The 27,612-nt window shown below is 41.7% G+C and overlaps 1 protein-coding gene across 1 annotated transcript in view; it reads right to left on the bottom strand.

Annotated features, from left to right (window-relative positions):
* Positions 1 to 27,612, bottom strand: part of LOC306775204 (copine-9-like) — a gene marked incomplete at its 5' end in the record, with an annotated part of 176,786 nt that overhangs the window by 40,163 nt on the left and 109,011 nt on the right. The window contains 4 exons of the mRNA XM_079265512.1: positions 2,359 to 2,400; positions 5,076 to 5,180; positions 5,596 to 5,699; positions 7,538 to 7,601. Of these exons, the coding sequence (XP_079121638.1) occupies positions 2,359 to 2,400; positions 5,076 to 5,180; positions 5,596 to 5,699; positions 7,538 to 7,601 (315 nt within the window). The remainder of the gene's footprint in view (positions 1 to 2,358; positions 2,401 to 5,075; positions 5,181 to 5,595; positions 5,700 to 7,537; positions 7,602 to 27,612) is intronic.

Below are 27,612 nucleotides of genomic sequence, written 5' to 3' on the forward strand. Positions count from 1 at the left end.
TATCAGCCTCATTTCCTGCCCTCTAGACGCCCACATTCAACAATAGATTATCAATGCAGGGTACCTCATTCATGATGATGCATAGAGAGCCTGCTGATCAAGGTTTCTTCTCCGGTAAATCATGGCGATACCCAAGAGAAGGACCAATTCGTTTTTTCTTGACACAGAAGTGGAGGTGCTTATGTGCGAGGTGATCCCTGAACACTCGTTCCCTCCTAATTCTTCCATTCACGTAGACCCAACAGAGCCAGGGCATCCATCTTGCAGCATTATGAGCATCACTACAATATTTAGACTAATCTGTTAACAGCAGTCATACTGACCGCTTCCAAAATGATCGCGACAACCGGTGGATCTATCACCCTGGGATATCATTTGAAAATGGTAGTTTGAAAGGTGAACACAATTTACTTATCTATTTCAATTTATATATATATATATATACACATATATTAATACATATATATAAATACATACATTTATATTTATATATAAATTATATACATATGTATATATACATATATGTCTGCTATACTGCTATGTCAAGGGTTATCTATTAATCTAACAACATATAGAGATATAATAAATCTGAATTTGCATGTAATTCCACTACTTCCATAGTGTACGGTCACTGCACTTGATCTGTGCCAGAAGGGAAAGCCCGGCCCTTAAATCTCCTCCTCTTGGGTGGATCCTTAGGAGAAAGAAGGTTCAACACATGATTTTTCATCTGAACAGGAAAACAAATCCCCTCTAGCATCATCAGACTGGCAAATATCAACTCCCTGCATGCCCTCAGATCATCTCTGCATCCAAATATATCACCACCTGAAGCTGCGTGACACCAACGCTGCCTATGTAATGCTGCTATTTGGAGGGGGAATTATCAAGGAGCAAACAACAAGCAATCATCTCCCAGTGGGAAAGAAGGAGGTTGATAAGATAAGAAGGGGGGAGGGGAGGAGACCGAAACAAAGCAATGAGGCTTCGGTAAAGAATGAGACAGAAGAAGAAAGGGAAGTGTAGGTAGTTTCTTTATTTTAGTTATCACAACATGTCTGCCCTCCTTTTACCTCTTATATTCAACACTGTGTCACTTGTCCCGTTAGCAGTCGATATAATGTATATATTACTGTAATATACCGGATAAATATTTACATTTTAAAGGACTACATAGTTTATAATGAGATGTTCCGGCCTCAGTGATTATACAGTAGGTTAACTTCAGAAAAATTGTGACGTTATATGGTTAAAAAACTGAGTAAACATTGTGTCAGAATAGAAAAGTGTTTGGGGTGAGCTCTCCTAATTGGTTTCTATTTCTACATATGTGAAACGCACAACATGAGATGTTGCTAAATAGTGAAAGTAATGTGACAAGCAATTCTGCTCAATACTTTTACTGTTGAGTAATTGGTGAAGTTATGTTTTTAAATGTTTGTTCTTTATGTAATGAGTAATTCATTACACTTTTTAAGGAATCTGCCCAACACTGGTGGTAATTTAATGGTAGTACTCACACGAAAAAGGGGAACTTAAATATTTTACATTTCACAACGTCTTTGTATCTAAGTGACTAATGGGGACAACAATTTTTGAAATTGGTCCATTATTGAGGGATAATGCTGCAGACGTCAGCCAATTAACAGACCGCAATACAATCTCTCGGGACAATTCCTCATTGTCAACTACGTCCACTAAATGTGCTTGTTTTAGTCTCCAACAGGCTCATATTTAGAAGAGTCTGACATCATTATGGAAAGAATCAACTGAAAAATGTTTCTGTACCTTTCGCTTTCTGTTTCTTATTATTATCTCCTCCAGTAGAATCATGCGATCACGCACATTTGTTTGCGGTCTGTGAGTGAGAGTGCACCTCATTGTCTGTCCACAGCTAATCTCGCAGTCTGCAACAGCAAACTGCCTAATATTTTCGGTGGAAATCTGGGACTGTGGATTTATGATAAAAAAATACCACAAGAATTTCAACCAACTGAAATTGTTGGAGAGCAGCAACGAAAGGCCAGAGAGCCTGAAAAAGCACACAAGGTTTCCTGTGAGCCCCTGCAGTAACACGCCGTCAGTGAGAGAGAGAAGCTGTGTCGGTGCTGCGGTCAGTGCACATCAACCCCGACCCCCCTGTCCTTTCACCTGCTGGTTGTTCTTGATTTATTACTCAGCGTGCCAGGCGGGTGGAGCCCTCCTTCAGTTCTAGTGCGTAATAATCAAGACTGAAATGCCCCCCCCCCGGTTCGTTCGGGTCAGACAAGGTGTGACATTTGAGGTATCCAATCTTGAGCTGAAAATGAATAAAGGAAAAAAGAAAAGAAAAGGCGGATTGAGAGCGTGAGAACTCACCTCCCGTCTCTGTCCCAGTCGTATACGTCCACCTTGACCGTCCTGGAGGTGAGACGGACAGATGCGAGAATCACGGAGAGGAGGAAGAGTGTGAGGGTGAGGAAGAGAAACGTCAGCGGGAGAGGGATCAACAGTTTATGTAAAGTGAAGGAAGTAAACAATTAATAGGAAGTTTCACTTTTTAACACAAACCAGTAAAAAAGAAAAAGGATTCACATTATATGATAAACAATGTCTGATGTCATAAAGGAGGCTTTTAAAGGAATAGACCTATACTTATACTTGGTACTGATCCTTATATGCAACACTTCTATATATAACCCTGAGTGGATAATACTTGGCATGTTCTTTGTCATAGTGGGCCAGTAGCATAACGGAATATTCAAAGTACAATGGTGCACACAGAAGAATACACATTGCATCTTGATTCCAACCCAGAATCAACCAGTACAACCAGTGTGCTGTAGAATAATCAAGGTCCTAACAGCACAGCGCTAAATTATGTATTAATGTCGACATTTTAAACTGTCAAATTCAAATGATCACTAATTATGTGAGACATATGAGCCCGGGCAGTTAACCGCGGCTAACCTGCCTCAGTAATAACATGTTATTAGCCCTTTGTAACCGGATTTCACTTACATCACTTAAAACTTCTGACAGCTAAACAGGTGCAGCTGTGTGTACAGTAGGGATGTCACAACAGTAGATAACAATACCCGTGAAATTCCACGATTCCAATTCCACTTCTTACATAGTCTGTGGTGTAAATAAATAAATAACTTGTGAGATTGCCGCTGCATTGCCTCCATGTTGGTCTCAATAACACCAGCACTGGCCTGAGACTGAGAGCATGGCCGACTGCTGGCATTATTCTGACCAGCACAGGGTCCAACCTCATCTTCACATAGTTTAATTTGGCTTTACTTTACTTTTGTCAAAAGAAAAACAACATCTAAGGAAGTCAGTATTTCCAGTCGCAGTTTAAATAAAGGGAAACTCACAGTCGCCTAGCTAATGAGCTCAAATAACAAATCTGACAAACAATTAACAAATGCAGCAAATTGCTTTGTAAACTCTCCCTCTCTCCCTAAAGCAACAGTTTATCAAACAAATAATTTCCAGGAGTAAAAAAGTGATTAAAAACTTATGTTATAAATGAAGAACCAAAATGTGTTCTAACATTACCAACAGAGCATTAATTAGCTTGTCATAGCAGTCTACTCTTAGCCAGTCTAGAACATCAGGTCCATGTACATTCATGTGTTGTTTCTCATTAGTACTGGATGTAATTTGTTTTTTATTATATATATATATATATATATATATATATATATATATATATATATATATATATATATATATATATATATATATATATATATATATATAATCTTATATGATGCACATATTATGTAAGATTCATTATACACACTTCACTTAGGTGCAAGGCAGTCAGAACAGCATCAATAAGGAAGAAGGTATCGCCTGCACACTTACTGAATGCCACATGTTCATGTTGATCTCAGTTCATGCTGACCTGACGAGGATCCAAGTAGATCAAAGTCAACCAATGAGAGTCTCAAAAAAAGGCCGGGGGCGTGGTCGCTACAAACAAACAAATTCCAGTCCCAAATACAGGCTGAGGGAACCCATGCTATGATTTGGTGTCTAAAACGTGGGATATTCGTAGGTTTCTAATAGAACTGAATTTTTTCGGTGATTGGATGGTAACCACTTAAACCCACTTCATGTTAATAGTTAGGAAAGCTCTGAATGGCCTCGGTCTCTGGTTTGTGGGTGTGATTATTCTCCCAGTCACAACAGGTTTCACAAAACGGTCTCACTATGTGAAATGGCTACTATGTGGACAAAAAGCATCACACATGAATCATCACACGTGAATCATCACACGTGAATACAACTGGGCTCATTGAAGGGTCTCAGCTTTCCAGTCAAACCCCACTTCATGCAATTCCAAGACTGTTTAGGGAGCCCAATATGCAGAAATGTTAAAACATACCATTTAGAAAAGGCTAAAATATCATATTTATATTGCACACAACTGCTAGGCTTTTGCCCCAAACTGCTTGTGATTATCATAAAGTGGGCATGTCTGTAAGGGGGAGACGAGTGTGTACTTTAGAACCCATTTTCATTCATATGTTGAAGTGAGACATCAAGGGACCCAATCAAAAGTTGCCACGCCAGTTGTCCCTCGACAAAATTGAGCCTAAGTTCGCAGCGTTATTTAGCAGGCTGACATGGTTGGTAGCAGTGGATTCATCTGGTCTGCTAGTTCCATATGAAACTCATATCTTCCCTGAGTCCACTACAGCCTCTAAAAAACAGTAATGTGTCCAGGATCAGAGGTTTACGTTTTTAGAATGGCTCTCAACCATATCATCTATGCATCTAAGCATGCATCTAAGCATCTATGCAAATGTCTGATGTAGATTTACATTTTTCATACTGTATATTTTAGTTCCTCCCTTTGTGGACGTCATGTGTATCCAGTAGTTTCTCCAGGTCACATGTACTGACATACGTTCATTATTAATAGATTTATAGTGCATTCAGGATGACTTAAACTGCTTACAACCAACAGGATGAACACAAGGTCATTTATCACCTGCCAGCAGATAAAACTAAAATCTCCATAGAGGTGAGGTGGATCACAATAACATTAACCTCTGACCCCCGTGCTGTCGCCTCACCTGTCATAGTCTCCATTACAGAGTGCCCGAACAGGAATGGTGAACGGCTGCCAAACGGGGTTCAGATTGTTCTTGATCACCTCAGTCTTGTGGCAGATGGTGAACCTGGAAACACAAAGAGACAAGGAATATACGAGTGTGTATGTATAATACTTTTTGCTACCTGGAGCTAGCTCACTCTGACACACATTTGAAATGCATTTCAGCATGAGACAGAACTGTATCACGGAGGGTTTGGATTCTGAGCTGCATGTCTGAAATATTGAAGGATACAGTAAGTACAGATTAGAACTTTCTGTCTCGGTGTCAAGAAAATCTATTAAACCTTCTTCCATCCGACGGATAAGAAGCCTTCAAACTTCTCATGGGACTGGATCCAACAGAGAAATCTGCTGGCAGGTTTTCAGTCACTGTCACTAACAAGGGAAGTTTGGCGACAGATGAGCAGGACACTCGCCTCCACTGAAGGACAAACAGATGGATTGTACAACACAAGCATCTTCCGCAAACACAAACTTACGTCCCATCCTCGTTGCTCCGGTAGAAGACGAGGAAAGGGTCGGACTTGCCGAAGAAATCCTTTTTGTCCAGCTTGTTGGCACAGAGCTGCATGGTGGCTGTGTCCTGGAGAACAACAGTTTATCGTTTACACCGTTTACTCATTAGTTCACTTTACTTCACACAGTACGTATAGCTGCTATGGCCAACACCAGATTGTATTAGTTTAAAGTGGATTTATATGATCTTAATTAACTTAATGAGGTAAAAATAAGTGCAATATACGGGATTCCCAGAGGCACCACGATACGTTATCACGATACTTAAGTCATAATACGAGCTCATTGCGATTCTTAACATTTAGCAACATGGTAAGCAATGCGATAAAATATACTGGGATTTATTAGCTTTTTTCAACAACAAATTACCAAATTACCAAAATGCCATTAAAGCCAATCCGTAAACTTGCATTATTTATAATGGCCATCATCGGTTGACTCTTCTGGCTGCATGAAGAAGTCTGGTTGTACAGAAGTCTATGAAAAAATGACCCTACTTCTGACTTCACTTCTTGATAGTTTCAAGTCTTCTGCAATACACGGACTATGCTTTAGGGGCGGGGCTACCTTGTGATTGACAGGTCTCTACGGCGTTGTCCGGTCTGGAAGTTGTCCGTGTTTGAACCCTTTCAGTGTGTTTTAACTGTATGAAAGTTAATTGTAACATTTTGGTCTCCTAAAAATGTCTTCAGCATTCAGTTGTACTTAGTTCCACCCTCTTGTGTTACATAAACAAAATGCAAAACTTGAGGCTTTGAAACCGTAGTCAACAAACCAATAGGTCACGGTGACTACTTCCAATTCCTATACGGTCTATGGTTCCCCCGAAGGTAAAGACTGTTAGCTCTCTCATCACAGCTGCTGTCGTTTGCACTGTTATTGCTTTTAGCACTGTTAGTGCTCGGCAGTCGCTTTGTTGAGAAACGTGGGGAGACAAAAATATGCTCTGAGTCTCATAGAGAGAACTTTTAACTTACCTCAAATCTGAAGTAATTTTAATGTAATGAGTTCTTAAAGTTAGCAGTCCTGTTTAAAACCACTGCTGAAGTTTATCAGTCTGACACGGGTTTAAAGTCTCACTGTGCGACCGGCTGACAGCTGAAACAAACACAGACAGGTGTACAGGTCTTTCTTTTTTTTTCTTATAATTGAAGTTTTGCCCCAATACACTACAGGCAGTTTTTGCACTGGTCTAACATCTAATGTCTGACACGCTGGGTTGTTAGTAAACTTAAAACCTTGGATAGACAGAACTGATACATTAAAATAAAACGAACCAGGGACAGACACAGGCCATCATGAACCATAGCTAAAACATGTAAATGTAAACTTCATATTCTGAAGCCTTCAAGGACTCTGCAGTATACCACCATCGCTGCTATAAAGCGTGAGTTTCACCTTCCTCACATTCAAATGCAGAATAGAGTATCAGGAAGGTTCAACTTAATTCTGTGTCAACATTACAGCAAACTGCTTCCTCGGTATTCAAATCATTAGCAGCATGCATGGAATTGCATGTGTTTGCATAGAAGTGAGGACTGTAATACCATGGGAGCATGTTTGTGTGTTTGTGTGTGTGTGTGTGCTTCTCTCTTTGATTGGAGTGTCTTATTATTTACCCACCGTGACAAGAAAAGTGAACTATAGACTTGGATAAATAATTCATGAGCACCTCTCATCATCGCTTTGAAGGAAAAGTACAAATTCACTTTCCCTCCACTTGATGCCAATGACAAAATTATTCTGTCTGTGTGGCCATTTAAATTCACTCCGCAAAGTTAAAAATGGAAACACGGAAACCTGACAGCTTTCTGACCCCGTGTCGGACTGCTGATATCACAGAGTGTGTGTGTGTGTGTGTGTGTGCCTCATGAAACAGTGTCCTGAGTTTGATCTGGTACGAACCCGGCAGTTACTGAGCTCCTCGGCGGAGAAGATGATGGTTCCACACTTCTTCCCTGGAATCCCACTGTGAGAGAGCGAGAGCGAGACAGAGACAGAGAGACAGAGAGCGAGAGAGAGAGAGAGAGAGAGAGAGAGAGAGAGAGAGAGAGAGAGTGAGACAGAGACAGAGACAGAGAGACAGAGAGACAGAGAGAGCGAGAGAGAGACGAGAGAGAGAGAGAGAGAGAGAGAGAGAGAGAGAGAGAGAGAGAGAGAGAGAGAGAGAGAGAGAGAGAGAGAGAGAGAGAGAGAGAGAGAGAGAGAGAGCGAGAGAGCGAGAGAGAGAGAGAGAGAGACAGAGAGCGAGACAGAGACAGAGAGCGAGAGAGAGAGAGAGTGAGAGAGAGAGACTGAGGAACAATGGAGACACAGCAGACTCCTCCTGCAGGTATTTGTGGTTGTACTATAAGCTGCTGCAGGAGTTGGTCATGGTCATTCTTTGCCCCAAAAACAATATGTGTACACCAATACTGTACCAAGAAATTAAATGGACTAATAGTTCAAACTAAATGATAATAACACTACTTGTGTTAGTATCACTTCTTATACACTTTGTATTTTACTCTTGTATTTAATATTTGTTGTTATATTTTACTTGAGATATACAGTTTTTACATTATTTATTCACCGTTCTCTTATTGCTATTGTGTTCTATTTTGCAATGGTGTTAGTAGTATTTCTTAACACTTAATAATTGTTATTCTATTGTTCATATGTGTTTATATTTTTAGTCTATTGTGTTTTGATATTCTGCTGTTGTAATCTTTAATGAAACTCTGGCACAAGAATTCGGGATTAATAAAGTCATATCTTATGATTAACAATGTGTTGCCCCCACCTTTCATGTTAAAGCTTGTACATAAAGTAAAGCCGGTACTGAAAAATATGAGCAAAGACATTTGTTTGTTCACCACATTCAAAATAAAATAAAATAAAAAGTACCCCTGGAAAACAAAAACTATGACAAAATCAATCAAAACATCTTCCAACACATTAAATGACAACATGCCGATTGCAAAAGACAGATGATTAGACAAATGAGATAATTGCTGTTCAATGCAATGTCCTATTAGACGTGGATTCAGCTGTTTGACCTGTGACCAAAGGCCAAAAACATAATGGGCGCTTGGGAGCTTGAGCACACGGAGAAATCCTACAGTGAGGGGATGATGTTGGGAGAAAGGTTCATGGCAGATATCAGAGTTTTAGCTGAGAGCTAAACCTGTGTCCATTCCTGTATTAAATGTCCATTTTAGGCTTTGACCACCCCATTTTGATGTAGTCTTTTGAAAAACATGTTTATGAGTTTCAGATAAAGTAGTGCCGTAAACACGTTCCTCTTTCGTGGCGGGCCCGACTGCTTGGCTCCCGGTCCACGGCGTACCGCAGGGAAGTGAGGAAGAGTTTGGTGCTAACATTAGTGTATCCAGCATCCAGCAGCAAAAGCTAACTGCAGCTAGTCCTGTTTCTATTCAATTGTCAAGTAAACTATTGAAATGTGAAAAAAAGAAATGCAAATTAGGCCGTTTCCATCAACTAGTTTGGAGCGAATGAACCCAGCTACAGTGTAGTTTGCTCAGAAGTTGATGCTATAAGTTATGCACCACAAACGTTTTGATCAATTGAGGAAATTTGATTGAATGTTGCCGTTTCCATACAGCTTCTCTAAAGCCATACTTCAAAATGTGCATGAAAATACGTGAATGGAAACAACTGACAAATCACGTCCTTCATCGTAGGTTGGTCCGATCAAAAAGGGGGTTCAGTACTCTGCCTTTAAGCTTGCTGAAGGATGCTTTGTTGCAGCACCTCCTCGTGCGTCTCATAAACCCGCTCCAGATTAACAGGCACGCTTTCAGAAATTCTGCCTAACTCAACGCAAAGCAAATGTTAGAAGCGGATTCATTGCAAACAAAGTCACCGTAAAGATGCGTGGCAAGTTTGTTGTTGTTGGTGTCAAATGAGGCAAAAATAAGCAACTTTTTCACGCGATGAAAACTTGAGGGAAAATGTTGCACTCACCCCAAAGCCGGAAGATTACTAAATTCAGCGAAAAGAGCAAAAAGGAGAGAAAGTGATGGAAATAACAGATGGCAGACAGAATGGGAGTTAAGGAAATCAAACTGGGACAAAAACAAATGTTTGTCTTGTTGAATAGATATTTTCCTCCAGTTTGTCTCCACAAGTTTTGAGATCATTCTGAGCTGTCTCTCTCTCTCTCTCTCTCTCTCTCACACACACACACACACACACACACACACACGCACACGCACACGCACACGCACACACACAGTCATTACATATCAATACATGTAGATACAGCTAAAATTCATGTAAATCAAGTTTGAATGCACCAAGACATGATTTCCCTCGTTTCAACGGAAACATGTTTGGCCTCCCAAGCGCCTTACGGTGTCTCGGCACATCGTGGCATAATCCTTAATCATTTCTATCCACACACATATGTTTTACAGATATAATGTTTAGGCAAAATGGAAAGAGTCTTTTGTTAGTGTGCTCACAGGCTAAGTTAGCTGATGCTAACGGGCTGGTGTTAAGCATGGATATTGTACCATGTTTATCCAAGAGCATTCAATATCAATAATATTAATATATTATTTTTCTATCTTATTCTTTTTCTCTTCTACAATTTTTCTTTTTATTTGTATTTATTGTATTGATGTTTTATTACTGTTTACATTGAGCTGATTGTTGGTGTCCTCAGCGATTGCCTTCAACCAGGAAGTATTGATGAGATTAGCTGATAACACTTCCAGACTCCCTTGACTTCTACTTGTGAATGGGATTTTGTGGTGAACATATCATGTCTGCTACATACAAAAAACACAAAAGCACTTTAAAGCTGGATGGAGACATGCAGTGGGCTACTGTAGCCTGTAATCAGCTTCACCTTTTAACATTCTTCTTCAGACTGGCTTTCAAGCATTTGTTTGCTCATAGCTTGTCTCAACTTGATCTACTTGATCGGCATAAACTTTAGAACACACATTCATGTTTCCCAGAGGATTCATCCTAATGACTTCGGTGACCCCCTGACTCTTCCTCTAGCGCCACCACCAGGTCATGTGGTTTATGACCACATAGCTTTAAAAACTCAGCCTCAGCTCTACTTTGTGTTACCCTGCTAATTAGCAAATGTTATCATGCTAACACGCTGATCTAGGTAGGTGTTAATCAATGTTCCCTCTAATTTTTCATGTGTCTGGGCATACACACAAGCTCCCTGAGCACACTGAGGACCACTGTGAGCAACATCAGATGTGCACGCTGTGGCCACACACCAGTATCACACCTGTTCAAAACCTTGGATCATAGCAAGTTACATGGCTTATTAAAAGAATCAAATTACAGCAGCAATTTTCACTAGTTTACTTTTAATATAACTGATTTGACAAACTTTAAAGGAAAAAGACAAAAATCTTGTTGTTCATGAGATGTGTAGTATGTTTTATGTGAGAGTCCTGCTTGGCCATGGGAAGAGTCTTGCTTTGGCCTGTGTGAGGTCCTGTTCTGGAAGAAATGATACATATACACCTTTCAGACATAACATTTTGTTCACATTAAAACATTCACATTTTGCACAATGACGTGTGCTGTAGCTTGTGTGATACAGTGTAAATTCCTGTAACTCTGTCTGTAAAATATGTAATTACTCAGTTTTTTATTATCATTTCTACTACCCATAAATTATCTAGTAGTAACATAATTTAATGATTAATATCCATAAGTAAAAAATCTTAATAAATGTCACTAGAATATGCACAAATCTGACTTAAATTTTACCTTATTTTTCACGTCTGTCCTTCTCACTTCTCCAATGGTTGTACACTTTGTCCAGGTTGATGGCTTCGTCTCCTTCTTGCTTTGACTTTATGTCGCTGCCCGTTCGTTTCGCCATGATAAGGGGGGATAAGGGGCATTTGCGTCTCGTAACTCCGCCGCACTATTGATAGCTAGCTAACCTGCACGGCGCGAATGGGCAGGGCAATAGTGTCAATGCTATGATTGGCTGCGTAGCGTAAGTGAACCGAATCGTATCATTGGCTGGACACCTGTCACTCACTGAGTTACGTTGCAAAATAGTACAGAAAACAAAATTATTATTATTATTATTATTATTGGTTTAATTGATTAGATAAGATTAGGACTAATATTAGATATTAATTAATACGTTTATGTTGAATTTTATTTTATGCGCTGCATAGATTTTCTTGTGCGCTGAGAATGTGCGAGCAGTGCGCGATTGCTCAAGCGCGCAGTTTAGAGGGAACATTGGTGTTAATCATTAAACCTGCTAAACATCAGCATGTTAGCATTGTCACGACGAGCATGTTAGCCTTTTGATGTTTGCATTTAGTTCAAATTGCCACTGTACCTAGGCACAGCCTCAGAGCTGCTCTGACCAGCTCATTTTGAAATACTGTGTTTTCTCTGCATGACGGTGTCAGCCAAATATTGTTTATGAGGTACGAGAAGCTTCACTCTGTAACACCACTGCACAATGGAGCGATGCATCTTTTATCTAGCGTATAGCTTGAAGCCAATTCCACATGATCTTGTTCAACTTTTATTCATATCATGTCAATGTTTGTGTTTGTCTTTTTATGTATTTGTCTTTCTGGACCCTGAGTCTGAAATAAAGTCTATCTATCTGTCTGTCTATCTATCTAATATGGGGGTATAGGGTAATATACAAAAATATTCCCTAACTTACGACCTTCTAATACAATCCTTCTTGTTGTGTGTGTTGGCAAACAATATAACAGACACTTTTATTCCATCATCACTATTCATGCATTGCTCTGTTCTTTGGTCTAGGTTGATCCAAAAGCCATTGTGTACAGTGTGCGAGGGGATGGCACGCCGACAGGTTTTGGGGTGTTGACTAGTTTTTCAAGTGTGATAGAAAATTCCATTGTGCTAAGTACTTTTCTACTGTGACTTCTCTTATGTCCTTTATTCAATGTGAGATAATACAATATGGGATGTCTGCTGTAGCTTCCTTCAAAGGAGGTAATCGAGAGGGAGTGTTGTGGAATGTTTAGATTAGATCAGTCGTAAATCTTTAGTGTAGGGAGTATGTATATTGTGTAGATTAGGAACAAAAACAGATGTCTTATTGAGAAACACACCTTCCCTGGACTGACCCTTTAAAAGATATACTCAGACTGCACTCTTGGCCCATCCTCCTGCAAACTGCGCTGCAGTTTGTGCGATGATGAAGGCTTCTCTGCAGAGAATAAATATCCCAAAGACAAACTTCTTTTCTCAATGTTTCTTGTGTCAGTATTCAGTATTATAGGACTCACTCGGTACTGTTAAATAGTTTTTTCCACCACACAAGTCAAGTCAAACTCACAAAAAGGAAAAAAGTTGGAGAACTGTAATCACCCACTTGATAACTCCCCGTGGCTGCGGGTCACACTCCACCTCACAACACGACGTGGCGATTCGTTCCATCCACTTGAAGCCGCTCTGCTGAGAGCGATCGGCCCCGATGCGGCACTGTGATTAAAACGCCAGCTGAGGTTCAAAGACGTCGACCGTAAACGTCTGTGAAACATGCACGGGCACAAACACACCGCGAGCACATGCACGCAATATCCATTCGGGATAATGCTATTGCACATGCATGACATATTTTAACTGAGAGGATGCTTCCTGTAACCTTGAACAGGGGTCTCGCCTCAGTCAGTCTACAGTCCATTGCTCGGCCGTGGACACGGTCGTGTGTGAAGACAAGTACAGCTCCTCAACTAAAACAACTTCACTCGAAACAGTAATTAATTCCTACACTCCTAACGTCCTCTCAGTTTGGTTCTCCTTTTAATCAATCTCCGCTCATCCTTTAAAGAAGAAGGCTAACAGTGATGTATGAGCGTCTGCAGGCTGCAATCTCTCCGATAATGACTTTTGCATGGGGGTGGGTGGGTGGGTGGTGGGGGGCATGGGGATACCTGCAGTGTGTGCTGATACACCCACACACGCACACGCTGCCACCACTGTCACAGAGGGACCTATTCGTATTCCTGCTGCAACTCTACAACTCTACAACTAAAAGCTCAGTGGTGGTGAAGCTGCAGCCTCCTGAGTGGATCAGACGCACAGCAGGATGGAAGAAATCGATACGGTGGAGATGAAGAAAATAACTTGATGAAGATGGAAGTCAGCAAAGAAAATATGTGCGGATGTGTCAAGTCCTTTAGCAGGAGTATTCCCACATGTTTCGTGTCCCTCCTCCCACATCTCCCACTGTTACAAGCTCACACACACTTTTTACTTAAATAAAGGATTTTGTAGCAATTTAGTAGAGCTTGACCAAAGAAATTCTTAGTCATACAGTACTACAATTTTGTCAACTCATCGATTTAATCGACAAATCTGTAAAACGGAGTTTCCCGAATTGGCTAAAGAAGTCTTAAGGGACGTCAAATGTCACGTTTTTTTGTGCACTCAAATCCATTGTTGTCAGTGTAGACACGTGGAAGGCGCACTCAAGAGCAAGAATGAACGCCGTCACGGCGTGCACGCACTCCCAAGCGCCTATTGTAAACATGAGTTTATGGTCTCAGTCGTCAAGTCTTCTTCGATACAGCATGATGTTTTTTGAGTAAATTATGGTCCATTTAGAGTCAAATTGACCATAAAGCAGAGAATGCTTTAGGGCGGGGCCACCTTGTGATTGACATTACAAGATTATTACCCATATAGTCCAAAGGAAGGCCCCGTCGATGGCCGAAATGCCGAACTCGAGGCTTCAAAACCACAGTCTACAAAGCGATGGTGACATCATGAAGACTACGTCTACATCTTATATACCTTCTATGATAACGATGCATGAAACCAAAGAGGCTTCCTCTAACACTGGGTTGGGAACCTCTGTGTGAGATCTGAATTGTAAAAGTAGGAGCTTTCTCACTGAAGTTACCTGTACAACAAAAGTGAGTCTTGAGTCCAGACTGTAAAAGTGAAAGGCACCATATGTGCAGTGTGCCGTCTCTCTGGTGCAGAAGCAGGAAGAATCTTTCCCTCTGCTGAGCAGTTAATTTCTCAAACCCTGACTGTCACTGATGCAGTCTGATCCTTTCAAACGTTTGTCTACAAGAAAGGAAGATAAAAGAAAAATAGAAAGAAGAATTTTGATGTTCCCTTAACAAAGGATTTGTATTATCAGGGAAGTTAATTAAAGACACGCTCTGGTAATGGTACTTTGAGTATGATCATTTTGGGCAATTTGTAATCCATTGTATTTTTACGACATTTACAAATGAATGTAAAGATTTCACATTTTTCATTCATTTTTCATTCATTCATTTTGCTGTTGTCAGGTAAAAATGCTGCATTTCCAAAAAGTCAACTTTCAGATTTGCATTTTTGAATGCTTCTTCTTTTACTAAACTAAAGAATTTGAGTCCCTTTTCAGCATCTGATTCCCCACACAACATTGAAGTCTATTTCATCAAAAATCTTTTCCATCAACATTCAAATTTGCAGATGACACAACCATACAAAAGGACTGATCGAGGGAAACAACTGCTTGTTGTTTCCCTCGATGGTGAATGAGACACTCGACTACACCAACAAGACCTGGAAGCTAATCCTGGATTTCAGAAAGAAAGCTTCCCCTCTGCAACCTCTGCGGACTAAAGGTACCGGGACAGAACGGGCACGTCACCGTCAATGGTAGCTGGAGAAGAAACAGCAGCGGCTAATTTTCTGCCTACAGACATCTTGTGGATATACGTTTGTCCTTCTCGTGCGTTTTCAAGACGTTGGGCGTCTGACGCTTTCATTGGGAGCGGCGAGCTTTTCCCTCCATTTTAAAGGCCCCTTCATTCACAATACTCTGCCGACTAATTACATTGTGAACGTAGCTCTCAAATACATGTTGTCGTCCTTTCTGTCTACTTCTCTCTGATATTTCAGAACTATTGTTCCAGAAGGCTGCCGTTATCTTTCGATACCTTTGTATCTCTCAATGATATTGTTAAAAACGCCATATTGGCACGCCGGATGTGAAAACTTGACAGGCTTAGCAGCAGTGACCAGGGGGGGAGGGGCTTATTGAAGGGTCAATTCTAATGCCTTTGTACACTTGTACTAATGGCAAATACAAATCCTGGATCCAACACAGTGTTGTGCTCACCTCACTCCACTACTGTAGTAAAATGATCAAGTGTTATGTAAAGCTGAGTGTCTCGAGATTATATGATGTAACTTCTCTGTGGCCACGTACCATGTACCAGTGGAGAGTGTACAACATGACCAACCAGGGCTCTTCATCAGTGAACGTGGGCAGCGAGCCATCGGCCTCCTGGGGGTGGCTGCTGTGTGAGATGATTGTAATATTCATGCATGTGGAAGTAGACGCAGGGGAACTACCCTGAGAACTCAGTGGAACAAGAGTTCCACTGAGAAAAAAACTGCTGTAGAAAGGCTGTGATGCCATTTATTGGAGAGAGAAAAAGGAAAGACGGCATTTCAAACTGAGGAGTTTGAAAGATGTCGGAATTTACCAGGTCGGCCTGGTCTCATCAAGCATTCGTAGAAATTCCTACAAAAAGTAAAGCACCATAATTTGTAGATATATGTTGTATGTTATTCCCTTAATCTTGAACGAGGAAGTATAAAGATCTCTGAAGCACACAGAGCGGGGGGGAGGGGGGATGGGTCCAACAACCAGCGATCTTTCAGCCTGGAGACCAAAGTTCATTCCCCCTGACAAACGAGAAGTCAATGTTAATGTTTTTGTCACGTATCTTGTGTACTTCAGAAACTACCCTTTCGTAGATATTTTAAGCCGACCGACAATCTCTTTCTAAACCTAGCCAAGTAGTTTTGTTTCCTAAACCTAACTAAATTTCCTATGAAGACAAGTTCATTTTGAAAAGACCGTAGAGGTGCAGAGAGTGACACGTGTTGCCGGCTTTATGGAAACAGGAAAAATAAGGAGAAACTTTTCTCAGGATATCATACTAACTGTTGATACGCTGACCGAGTAGACAGGGACCAGCTAAAGATGCTATCAAGCTGCAATATGGGAAAAGAAGGGTGCAGTCTTTTGGGAGGTTTATCCAAACTGGGTGGTACAATTCAGGATATCTCTGCTGCATCGATCTGTTTTTAACATTGTCTCTCACAGCAGTGACGGGACATAGGTAACGTAGGTTACCAAAGTAAGTTATCAATGAGGTTATGAATAATGTGAACACTAGCACTAGCAGAGTCAACGTTAGCTAGTGCTAAAGGGTTAGTTTGGTGTACGTCATATAGAGATAATATTTTCACAGCTTTATCACAGCCCTTTCAGATGGGGAAGTGAAGCCTTTATGCAGGCTCTCCAGACTCAATTGACAAAAACAGTAAATTTACAAAACATAAAGGCCGAGCTTTAACAAACCATAGCATTTCCTTAAAATCTCTTTTTCATTCTCTTTGGCGGCACCTATGGCGGTAAGGTGTAATTACGGGTGCGCTCTCTGATATAATTTCCCAGAGATCCAAACAGTGTGGAATTCCTGAGAATGTCGCCACAGACACCCAGTTCTTAATAATACTGCAAGGGCTTTCATCAGTCATAGGCTCAATCATAGGCTCAATCACCATTGTGTTACCTCACTCCGCGATAGATGGTGATAACAGACATTTGTTTCAATGAAAGTCTTTTAAGGTATTCCAGGTAAAAATGTTAGACAAAGATCTATTACCAGCGACTCAAAGAAGGTCAATTATATCTAGAAAAGCCTCTGAGAAATACCATAGCCATAATATATTTGCAAATCATGTTACATACAGAAAGCTTCATAGTCTCTTTTCTTCAAATCTAAAATCTTTGAGTGAAGGTTTATTCGAAGGTGAAGCTTTCATCTCTCAGCAAAGGATGTATAAAGCAGTGAAATGGAGTCATCTCTCTCAGATGTGCTTTAACAGTGATGTACATCTCACAGCGGATCATTAACAATGGCCATCTAATATTCATGAGCAAAGATTAAACAGGACCTCAGATGTTATCAATAAAATATGTCAGCCGATTGCCCATTTGAGAGTTTCATCTAATTTAATGAAGTTTCACTTTTTTTCTGAGAGAGAGACAGTTATAATGAAGATAGTTTTGACTGTGATGTCATTAGCACAGTCGGGCACTTCTTCCTTGACTTAGGACACATCTTTAACACTGAAACAATCACATTACCGGTGTTCACATCTGAATTGGACTTTGGACTATGTATATAAGCTAATACATTCTTGATTCTATTATTACTCATATGCAAATATAATGCATCATGGGCGAGTGAGATTCCTGTTTTTTGCGTTAACTTAAACCAGGTTATTCCCCGTGAGATTTAATAAAAATGTTTTTTTTAAGGAAAACCAGGTCACGGCAGCAGCATCACAATATTGAATTTGATGAGCAACATATACAAGCATCTTTAATAGTCCAATGAGGTCAAAGTGACGTGGAAATGCAGAGCATAGAGCCTCAAAAAAGGTTCATTATCCAAAGGACTCACAGGTCCAGAACGTCTGTCCATGAGGTTCTTCATCATCATCATCATCATCATCATCATCATCATCAAACAAAACAGATAACTCAAAAATAAAAGGTTCTTCTTGTTTATTTTCTGATCACAATAAGTAAGAAGACCCATATCTGTGAGTGCCAGTGTTTTGCCACTGCCGTGCACAAGATACACTGTTCAAGATTTGGAACTGCGCGCTGCTACCTTATATTATATCTGCATCATCATCATCATCATCATCAAAGAAAACTTGATGATGTGTATTTCACGCGGGGGATCTGCTACATTACCATTTAAAATAAATGATACACCACTGCATATATTGTATATTCATACTGTAGTGCATGGATATATAAAATGTATACATTGTGTGTGACACAATGCACAATTTCACATTTACCACACATTTTACCACGGGTTAAAAAAGAAGAGGGCACGCTTAAATCTCAAACCACTGTACGTCATGTTTGCTCTGCACAGCGAGCCAAATGTTACCCTGTCTCTGATGAGCTAGAAGTTTTTCTTCTTCTTTTTTCCCTGGAGAACCACTTCATCAATCTGATTACTTTCACCAGCAGTCTGGTTCAATAATATGCAGCTGGTGGGCACAGAGGTGATCGATTTCAAGCTTTTTAAAAGGTGCGTAATACCTCGAAACTTTTACGACCTTAGCCATCTGTGTGTTTCCTGTGACACTGACCAGGGTTCATGGTCTATTGTTTATTAGATTACATCTAAAGTGGCAGAACCAATAAAAAGACTCATATTTGCATTGCGTCTTCCCCATCACCAGGAGACTATACTTGCTAGGAGGAGAGCAAACAGGAGCTGCCGCACGCTCTTCTCCCAAAGACATTTCCCATTCTACACTTTGCTCCAACACGCTACTTTCTGCTTTGGCACTAAACTTTGGAACCAGATGAAAATTGTTCACCGTGGAAACGTCCAATAGAAATGTATTTCCAAACTGTGAAATTCCCAACCAATTATTAAATACTGTACTGAGGAAGTAGGATACTACTCAACATTAGGATAAAAGGACATTAGTGTGTACTCCCTAGTTTACATCCCAGGACCCAAAACTAGAACTTGCTTCCTCAAAATATGAAGTGTATGAGTCCCTAAAGAATTCCTAGAGTTGAACTGGGCCATTCGCATCCTGAAGAAAAGGCATTAAAAGACATTCATAACAATTCTGACGGCTTAATCGAATTTCATGATTTATTATGTGCCAGTTCTGTTCTGCCAGTCTTCAGAAACTCAGCAGGCAATTCCACAAAGGGTTTATTTGTTATATTATTTGAATGAGGTTGGTTTGGGGTAGGTTTCAATTCAAATGCAATATTATCTCATCAGCCAGCTTCCTCTCTCCCGATGAATTATCTAGACACCAAGCAGTTGAGGATTGAACATATTTTTGCCTGAAAGTCTCGTTGAATTCTTCAACATTGACACATTTGACATTTCCCATCATGCACTATAGCTGCGGTACAGACTAAAAAAGCTACTGTCAAAATGCTTCAGCAGATAAGAGAAAGTAATCTCTTATCATTCTACAGTGTAATTCTCACCTTTAAAGCCACTTCTACAGTAAATGGAGCGTCCTTCTCTCAGCCTGCCATTAGGCTGCAGTGATGGCCTCCAGCAGTTTCCCCTATAGAGGCTACCTCATCACATCCAATCAACAGAGAGAGCGAGAGATGTCCTTTGTGGTCAGTGCAACAGCTCTGGGAGCAGCGCTACATCACTGACCCTGGCTTCACTGTGGGTGAATTGTTGCCATGGCGACATGTGATTGGTAATAATCACAATAGTTGTATTCCAGAGATTTCCCTGAGTGATGAAGTTTCAGTGAGTGAGGGACACATATAGAGCATGTGTTATCTATGGACATACCTGCTGTAAAACATCATGTTTGTAATGAAGCAAGCCTAGAACTAACTGTTCACTTCGTCCTCCTGGCTTCCAAAAGCGTGTTTGGAGGTTATTGTTCGAGCATTTTGTATGGTATGTTGTCCTTGGAGTTTTGCAATCTATTCCTACCTTTCATTTGTGTTCAACTTTGCAATGAAATAAACAATGTATATCAACAAAAGGTTTGGAATGCCCCCCAACTATGATTCGATGTGTCCTTTATTTTACTGGGGATAGATCCAACGTGTGTTGTGGCTTTGTGATTATAAAGGTTTAGATTAAGATGGTCGCCCCTGTTATCAGTGTATGAATGGGTGTGAACGGCTGAATGATGACAAGTAGTGTGAAAGTGCTTTGAGTGGTCAGAAAGACCAGAAAAGTACCGGTACTATACAAGTACAGTCCATTTAAAGTTTTACTGAGGATCGTTATCAGACGATATTTAGTAAAAATATGCGTTCAGGAGATCGCCATCAATGCTTTCTCTGCACCGATCCCTGATAAGGCTACATTGCGAACAACAGATCCGTCTTGAAATTGACAGGCAACGGTGGCAGCACCGCTAACAGCTAGCGTACGTAGGTTCCGTTCAATTACATTATGATGCGTTCAGGCTCTGTTCAATGAACATGGATAGATACTAGAGAGGGAATTATGATCTGTTTAACTTCCTAACACGAGCTCTAAACAGCATTATTAAGACTACGAATGACAAGATTTGTTTAATCAATAAAAATACAATCTTTTATTTCCTAATTCCTTTTTTTCCTGAATTGTGTTTTTATGGAGAAGAAAAACACCTTAGATGATGATAACAACGTAAAAGGAAAACATTTAGAATTATTGATGGTTTAAACAGACTTCAGATTGAATTGATGAAAAAAGTCTGGATCTTTGACGACCAGCTCCATCAGGACCAAGACCTCAGTCACGCCACATAAACAGCTTCATTCCATCCGCAGTCGGGCTCATTAACAGAGCCCGGGACCCCTACTGACTCTGTCATCCCCAGGACAAATCCCTACTGGTCACTCCCCTGCATCCCTTCTATTACACTCGACAGTTTTACACTACACCTACGTCTCGCTTGTTTATAGTCCTGTTATCTGTTCGTTTGTGCACTTTATTTTAGATTGCACTTTTTATTTTATATTTCCTTTATTTTACATCTTACTTTATTTTATATCTCTCTGTAAATTTTAATATGTTTCTACTTGCACTGATTGTTGTTGATTGTTAAATGTTTGCACCTCCCGTCATGTCAAATTCCTTGTATGTTCAATATACCATGGCAATAAACGGTTCTGATTCTGATTCTGATAACAAAACAAAAAGACAAAAATGATCTCTATCTGCCAAAGTGGGTCATCAATGATCGACAATTAGTATCAGCAACAAAAAAAGAGTAAACGAGGATCTCTAAAAGTGAAATTTGCTGCCATTTTTATTTTGTGCTAATCCAATCCGTGACTCCGATCCTTGATATGATGAGAACCTTGAGTTTTATGATCCGTTGCACCACTAGTACCAATGTATATGATCTATTTTTGCAAATCAACACATATCAACGTCAGTTAAACTAATGTGCTGGTATCCGAATATGTGTACTTAATCAATTCATTAAGTCCATTCACTAGCTTAGGGCCCCACCTCGGCCGGAGCGAGCCTTCGTCGGTTGTTTGGAGTGTTGTGGAATGGTTAATGGAGATTCAGCCAGATGCGGTTTGGGGGAGGCTTAGATGAGGATCCACTGCGGCTCCTGGGCCATGCAGATCCCCAAAATAAGTCCCCCTGGGGAGCAGGTTGCCTGCCCGTGTGCTGGTCGTTTGAGCTGGCGAGTGTGAAGTTGGTAGGCGGGAAGATGGGATATCGACAGTGGAGTTCTGCTGGTCGATGGTCGGCAAAATCAAGTGAGGATTTGTGGGTTTAAAGACGGCGTTGGATATGGCTGAACCGATGTTGGACGGGTGTCTGCAGGAGAGCTGAACTTCTGGAATGAGAAACGAGAAAGCCATGGCGTTGCGGTGGCCCAGACGTGAGCTGCATCGAGGACGCGCCCTTGACGGACGGGTGTCGCAGCGCCATTTGATGATTGGGTAAATGACTGCTCGGTTGTCAGGAGTTTAAGAGATGGACTTGCTGGGCCATCCGTGGCCCCACGTAATGGCTGTGGCTACAATTGGTCAGATTTCATAGCATGAGGGGAAACGACTTGGCATTTACTTGCGAGATCCGAGGCTGGTCTACGGCAAACGTCTTCCGTCGTGGAAACCCCCCAAGGACAGCAGAGGGAGCGGCATCGTTGTGTTGACCAATTGCGCTACGGTCCGTTCCGGCGTTGCTGCGCTACGGTCCGTTCCGGCGTTCCGTTCCGGCGTTCCGTTCCGTTCTGGCGTTCCGTTCCGGCGTGGCTGCGTCGTTGCGTGGCTGCGTTGCGTTGCGTTGCTGCGTTGCGTTGCTGCGTTGCGTTGCTGCGTTGCGTCTTTTGTGCTTAGCTTTTCGGAGTGAAAATTGCCGCCCTTCAATCTCATTTTTGCCGTAGTGGAGAATTGTCATGCTGTGCAGGAAATCGCACAGACACGATGAAATGCCTTCAATTAAACTATGAGTGATTGCAGGCAAAGTTCAACCGAGACCAGGCACCGAGGAGCACGTACGCAGTGGGAAAAAAGCGACCTGTTTTTGCTGTGTAGTCATGGAAGTCTGTTGAAAACTTCCTTCTGATGCTAAAGTGCCGTTGCATGTTAAAACACTTAAAAAGAGCAGAATAAGCAGTTTGTTTCAAATCATGTGACCATAAGAAGCCTACGAAAGTGGGACCAATGAGTGCAGACTGAGCAATATTATTCAAAGAAACCAAAAGGCACACCTAAAGGGGAGATTTTGTCCATTATTAGTGTGAGATTGGAGTCTATTAGCAGCTCTCTTTTGCCCGACCATGTGTACCAGCCAGAGGCCTTTTGCCCTTCTACCTCTGTGACTCGACTCAGAGCTCACCAGAGGGAATTCCTCTAAGTTTGTTTTGCTGTTTCTTTTGGCCAAAAGCAACTCCTGCTGCAAAAGAAACCCCGGGAGCGCACAGAGCTAAAGTGTTGCAAGGTCTAATGGCGTAAATCAGAGGTGTCCAAACTACGGCCCGCGGGCCAAGTACGGCCCGCGGTCCATTTTTAATTGGCCCGCAGCAACTTCTAAAAATATAATGTAATATGGCCCACACTTGAAACTTGCGCTTGACTGTATTGTACTTCTTAGTTTCACCACTAGGTGGAGATACTGTGTTGAACAAGGCAGCTTCTCCACAAAATAAGAGCAATCAAAGAAACGTTTAGCCCCGGATGATGACACGTCCTACACTGGTGCCGAGCGAGAACAGAAAGTTAAATGGCAGTTAGCTCAATAAGAGTATTTTTTTCCGTGCAAACAAAACACAAGAAAAAGTCACAATAGCAGCCACGAGGTAGCTCAACTCATTGCCCGCCACGGGAAACCTTTCTCAGATGGTGACTTCATAAAACAGTGCCTCACTAAAGTCGCAAGTATAAAGTGCCCGGAATAAATGTCAGACTTTTTAAAGTTCTAATCTAATTAGGTAATGAGCACCCACCTGCTACAAAACTAAGAAGAAAAGCCTGTTCATGCAGCTGAGTGAAAATAGAGCCTAGCTCTAGAGCAGGGATTCCCAAAGTGGGGTGCGCGCACCCCTGGGGGTGCGCGAGCTGCCTCTAGGGGGTGCGCGAGAGGAAAAATGTAATGGCGGTGCAGTCCTGTCTCCTAAAAATTACGTTCCCCCAAAACTAAAATGCATTCTCAATTACGTTTTACCACAAACGTATTTTCTCCCTGATTACGTTTGTGTTTGACGTACAAATACGCTTCTCATCAACATATCTTTGCCATACTCTAGTCTTTATTATTTTTCTGTGACCTGCCTCGCCTCTACCCCGCCTCCCACGACTTGTTGACCCGCGGCCTGTTCCGAGGGCTGACAGACCTGACGATCGGGTGCCTCACGGCGGGGACGGCTGGAGACCTCGCGTCCCGGCGCCAACGAGTGAGCGCCGCCACTCGGAACCATAAAACCAAGTCCCGGATTTCACCCGGGGGACATTCTGGAGGTATTGTGACCGGGTGATGTGCCTCGTTGCTGGGGAGGTATGAGCCGAGAGTGGCGGGGTGTTATGGAGGTATATATTACAACTCGGTGTTGTTCCCGTGCGTGGATGAGCGCATTTCTGCCGAAGACAGGCGGCGTGTTGTGGTAGTATTCTGACCGCGTAATAGGGAGAAGGAGAGGCGGTGGTGGAGAGGGAACAAATGTTGAAGAGATGGCGGAATGTATGATTGGAGAGAGAGAAGCGAAAAAGTTGGACGTGATCCCGGTGTCCAACAACAGTGTCGCGCGCATCGATGCTTTGTCCGAAGACATCCTGGCTACATTAGTCGGTCGCATGAAGAAGAGTGAGTTTTACTCTCTGCAAGTAGACGAGCCTACAGATGTGGCCAATCTGGCCAATCGTCCGTTACCTTCGTAACGTTACGTCCGTTACCTTCGTAACGTTACGTCCGTTACCTTTTCGAAGGCACGGTGCAGGAAGAGTTTTTGTGTTTTTTATCTTGTAAACAAACGCCACGCGCGAGCAAACTGTTCTCTCATTCGTCCGATCTTTATGCGGCTCTGTTGCTTTTTTTTTTTTAAGGTGTGTGTGTGTGGGGGGGGGGGGGGGTGGGGGTGCGTGAACCCGGTCGGGATGTTGCTCTAGAGCAATGTGTCGGAAACTTTGTTTCTGTCGACTCACTTTTTCAAAAGGACAAAGCATCACGATTCACAAAAGGCCTTCTCCATGAATCACATCAAATTTGTGCGTGAATTAATGTTCTTAACCATTTTTACTGCCATTTCCACATCACCTTATATTATCTTGAACAGGTAAAGCAGCTATTTAGAAGAGATATACATTTGATAAATCACAACGTTTTATACATGTGTTATTGAAAACATACACACATGTTAAATACTTTATAAATGAGACCAAATACATGCAGAGTTATTCTTTTCCTTTTCTCTCATCAGTAAAACAAACAGAATGTACTCTAGTCTTTCATGTTAGACTCAATGTCCTTTCCTCGCTACCAGCGCTGGACCTGGTGAAGTCGGGCTACGCTCAGACCAAACCCCTCCTTTGTCCCAAAGACTTGAGTTCTTTCAGGTCGACGGTGATACAGCTGGATGCTTTTTGTCTTCCACCACATGTGGGGGACAGGGAGGTGAAGTTACATCTGCTTTACCCAGTTCATGTGTTTGCATGTTACGTTGAACACATCAGACGCATAGAACAGCTGTTCTAGTGGTAGTTGCATTCATCTGGCTCCACCCAATGTTCCTGTAAAGTCCAGTAGAGGGCAGAGCCTGTGTGAGTTAGAACCAGGCGGCAACCTACGGTTCTGAAAAGTGAAGCCAATGCGGGTGTATGTTAAACCTGCATTCTCTCTAATGGCCATCAGGGGGTGACTCCTCTGGTTGCAGAGCGGTGTGCTGTCTTATATACTGTGTGGTCCACACGTATTCAGGTAGGTCCTGATTGGCCGGCAACTCTTATGCAAATTTTCAGGAGGAGAGTATTACCCATATAGTCCACAGGACGGCTTTATGCTCTATGCTTAGAACTAGGGTTACAAGATTGTAACTTTAGTTTTTGAATACATAATTTAAGACAAAGCGTGTGAGGCAGACAGCTTAACTGAAGAGAGGAGAAAACTCTTTTTGGAAAATCTTCCAATGAAGATGTGGGTAAGACAGCCATGAAGGATAAAACATGTCCATTGGCCATTTTTATTTAAAAAAAAGGCCAATGGACATGTTTTATGCATGTTTGTGTTTCTTGTTTAGAGCTCACACTCCTGCGAAATGTAACAAGACATTTCACACAGCATGAGAGGAGAGCTTTTTAATTGGCAGTGAGGGGGCATTGTGGGTAATGTATTCACACTGGTGTACTTAAGTGGATTATTGAGGAGTTTTGAAACATAAAGTGAAAGGAAGTTAACAGGAGGAAACAAAATATTTGCTGTTTTTCTTTCTGGGAGCTTTCCAGTTTCATGCTGGTTTGGCCTACATACAGACACTGAGCGTTCCATGAGAAGAAAACACACAAACACCGGGAAAAAACATTTTAGAAGCAACCAGGTCAGAGTCAGACACTTCAAAAAATCCAAAAACTCACTGACACTTACCGCCTGTATCCCTTGCAGTTATAGTAAAAACAGATACTGGCACTCGTCAATGCTAGCTTCCCCACAGACTTTGATGGCACACTGGTCTGCTTTGCTTTTTGCAATCAATAGAAAACAATAATACACAATACACAATAGAAACAAATAATAACCGTAGCCGTGGCGTCATAATGAGGTCATTAGTAGGGGGTTCAACTGTAGTAGGACAGCACTGAAGGCCCAGGTATAAAATGCACGGCCCGCCACTGATATGGTGTCATCTCAGATCCAAAGTGAGCAGTCTGGACAGGGCACTGGTTGAGACAGCATCCTATCTAGGTTAGACCCAAAGCCCAGCGCGCAGCTATTGGGTTGCTTTCAATAATAAATGGCAAGTAGGTTGAGTGTGTAGGAGGGGCTGTGAAATACAGAGTAACGCGTTCATCGGTAAGCGGTGCAATCCCTGCTATTCTTATTACCCTCATTACACTAAAGCAAATTGCTAATGGCGATGGCTGCAGGCATCAAGACTGAGTTGGAGAAAAGAGGAGCGAGGAGGTGCAATTAATGTCCTGATGTGGGCAGCTGGTGTCATTTGAGAGAATTTGAACTTGCATCAGTCTCAGCTTACTGCATATTTACCTCTGCTTTTTTAGGATAGTCAATCAAGAGAGGCAAGAACACGGCCGGCATGGCTTGTGATTGCGAGATCATAACGCAGTTGTGTTCTCACGATTAATAAATAATCGATGGACTGTATAGTGTAGTGTACGTGCCAACTGGAGGGTTATGATGTTCTGGCCTGGAGCTGTCAGCTGGATGCGAGAAAACAGAAATAAATCTCCAGAGACACTCTGACCTCCTTTTGCTGCTCCTGTGAAGTGTGTGTGTGTGGGGGGTGGAAAGAGCGACAGAGGGAGACACAGAGCAAGAATCCCCACTGTTAACCCAGTATGGATCCCAGTCTAACAGCCGTCATACTGTATGTGAAGTGGTTTAAAGTATTACAAATTCTAATAATTCTATAGATATGACCTCCATGTAGCAATCTGTCAAATAGCTGCAGTGTTACAGAATTAGTTTTATTGACCTACAACATGTATTTATTGCAATTGATTTTAGCTATCAGCAACATTTTTGCTAAAATGTAGTTTTCTGATCATCATGTATTGTGTAAAGTTTGTGTCTGGCAACATCTCAGCTGCTCATGTATGAGCTGCCTCACAGCTGATTAAGCTTTTCAATCCCAGCCTGGCATTCCGTCCTGTTGGTGTTGTTCTCCCCTCCTTTGTCTCCACTTTCCAGTGAATGTACTGGTTGTCATGTAAGCTGTACTACATCCAGTACGGCCGAGATTTTTTTTGTTGCACA

The sequence above is a fragment of the Melanostigma gelatinosum genome (genome assembly GCF_949748355.1).
Source record: "Melanostigma gelatinosum genome assembly, chromosome: 3".
NCBI lineage: Eukaryota > Metazoa > Chordata > Actinopteri > Perciformes > Zoarcidae > Melanostigma > Melanostigma gelatinosum.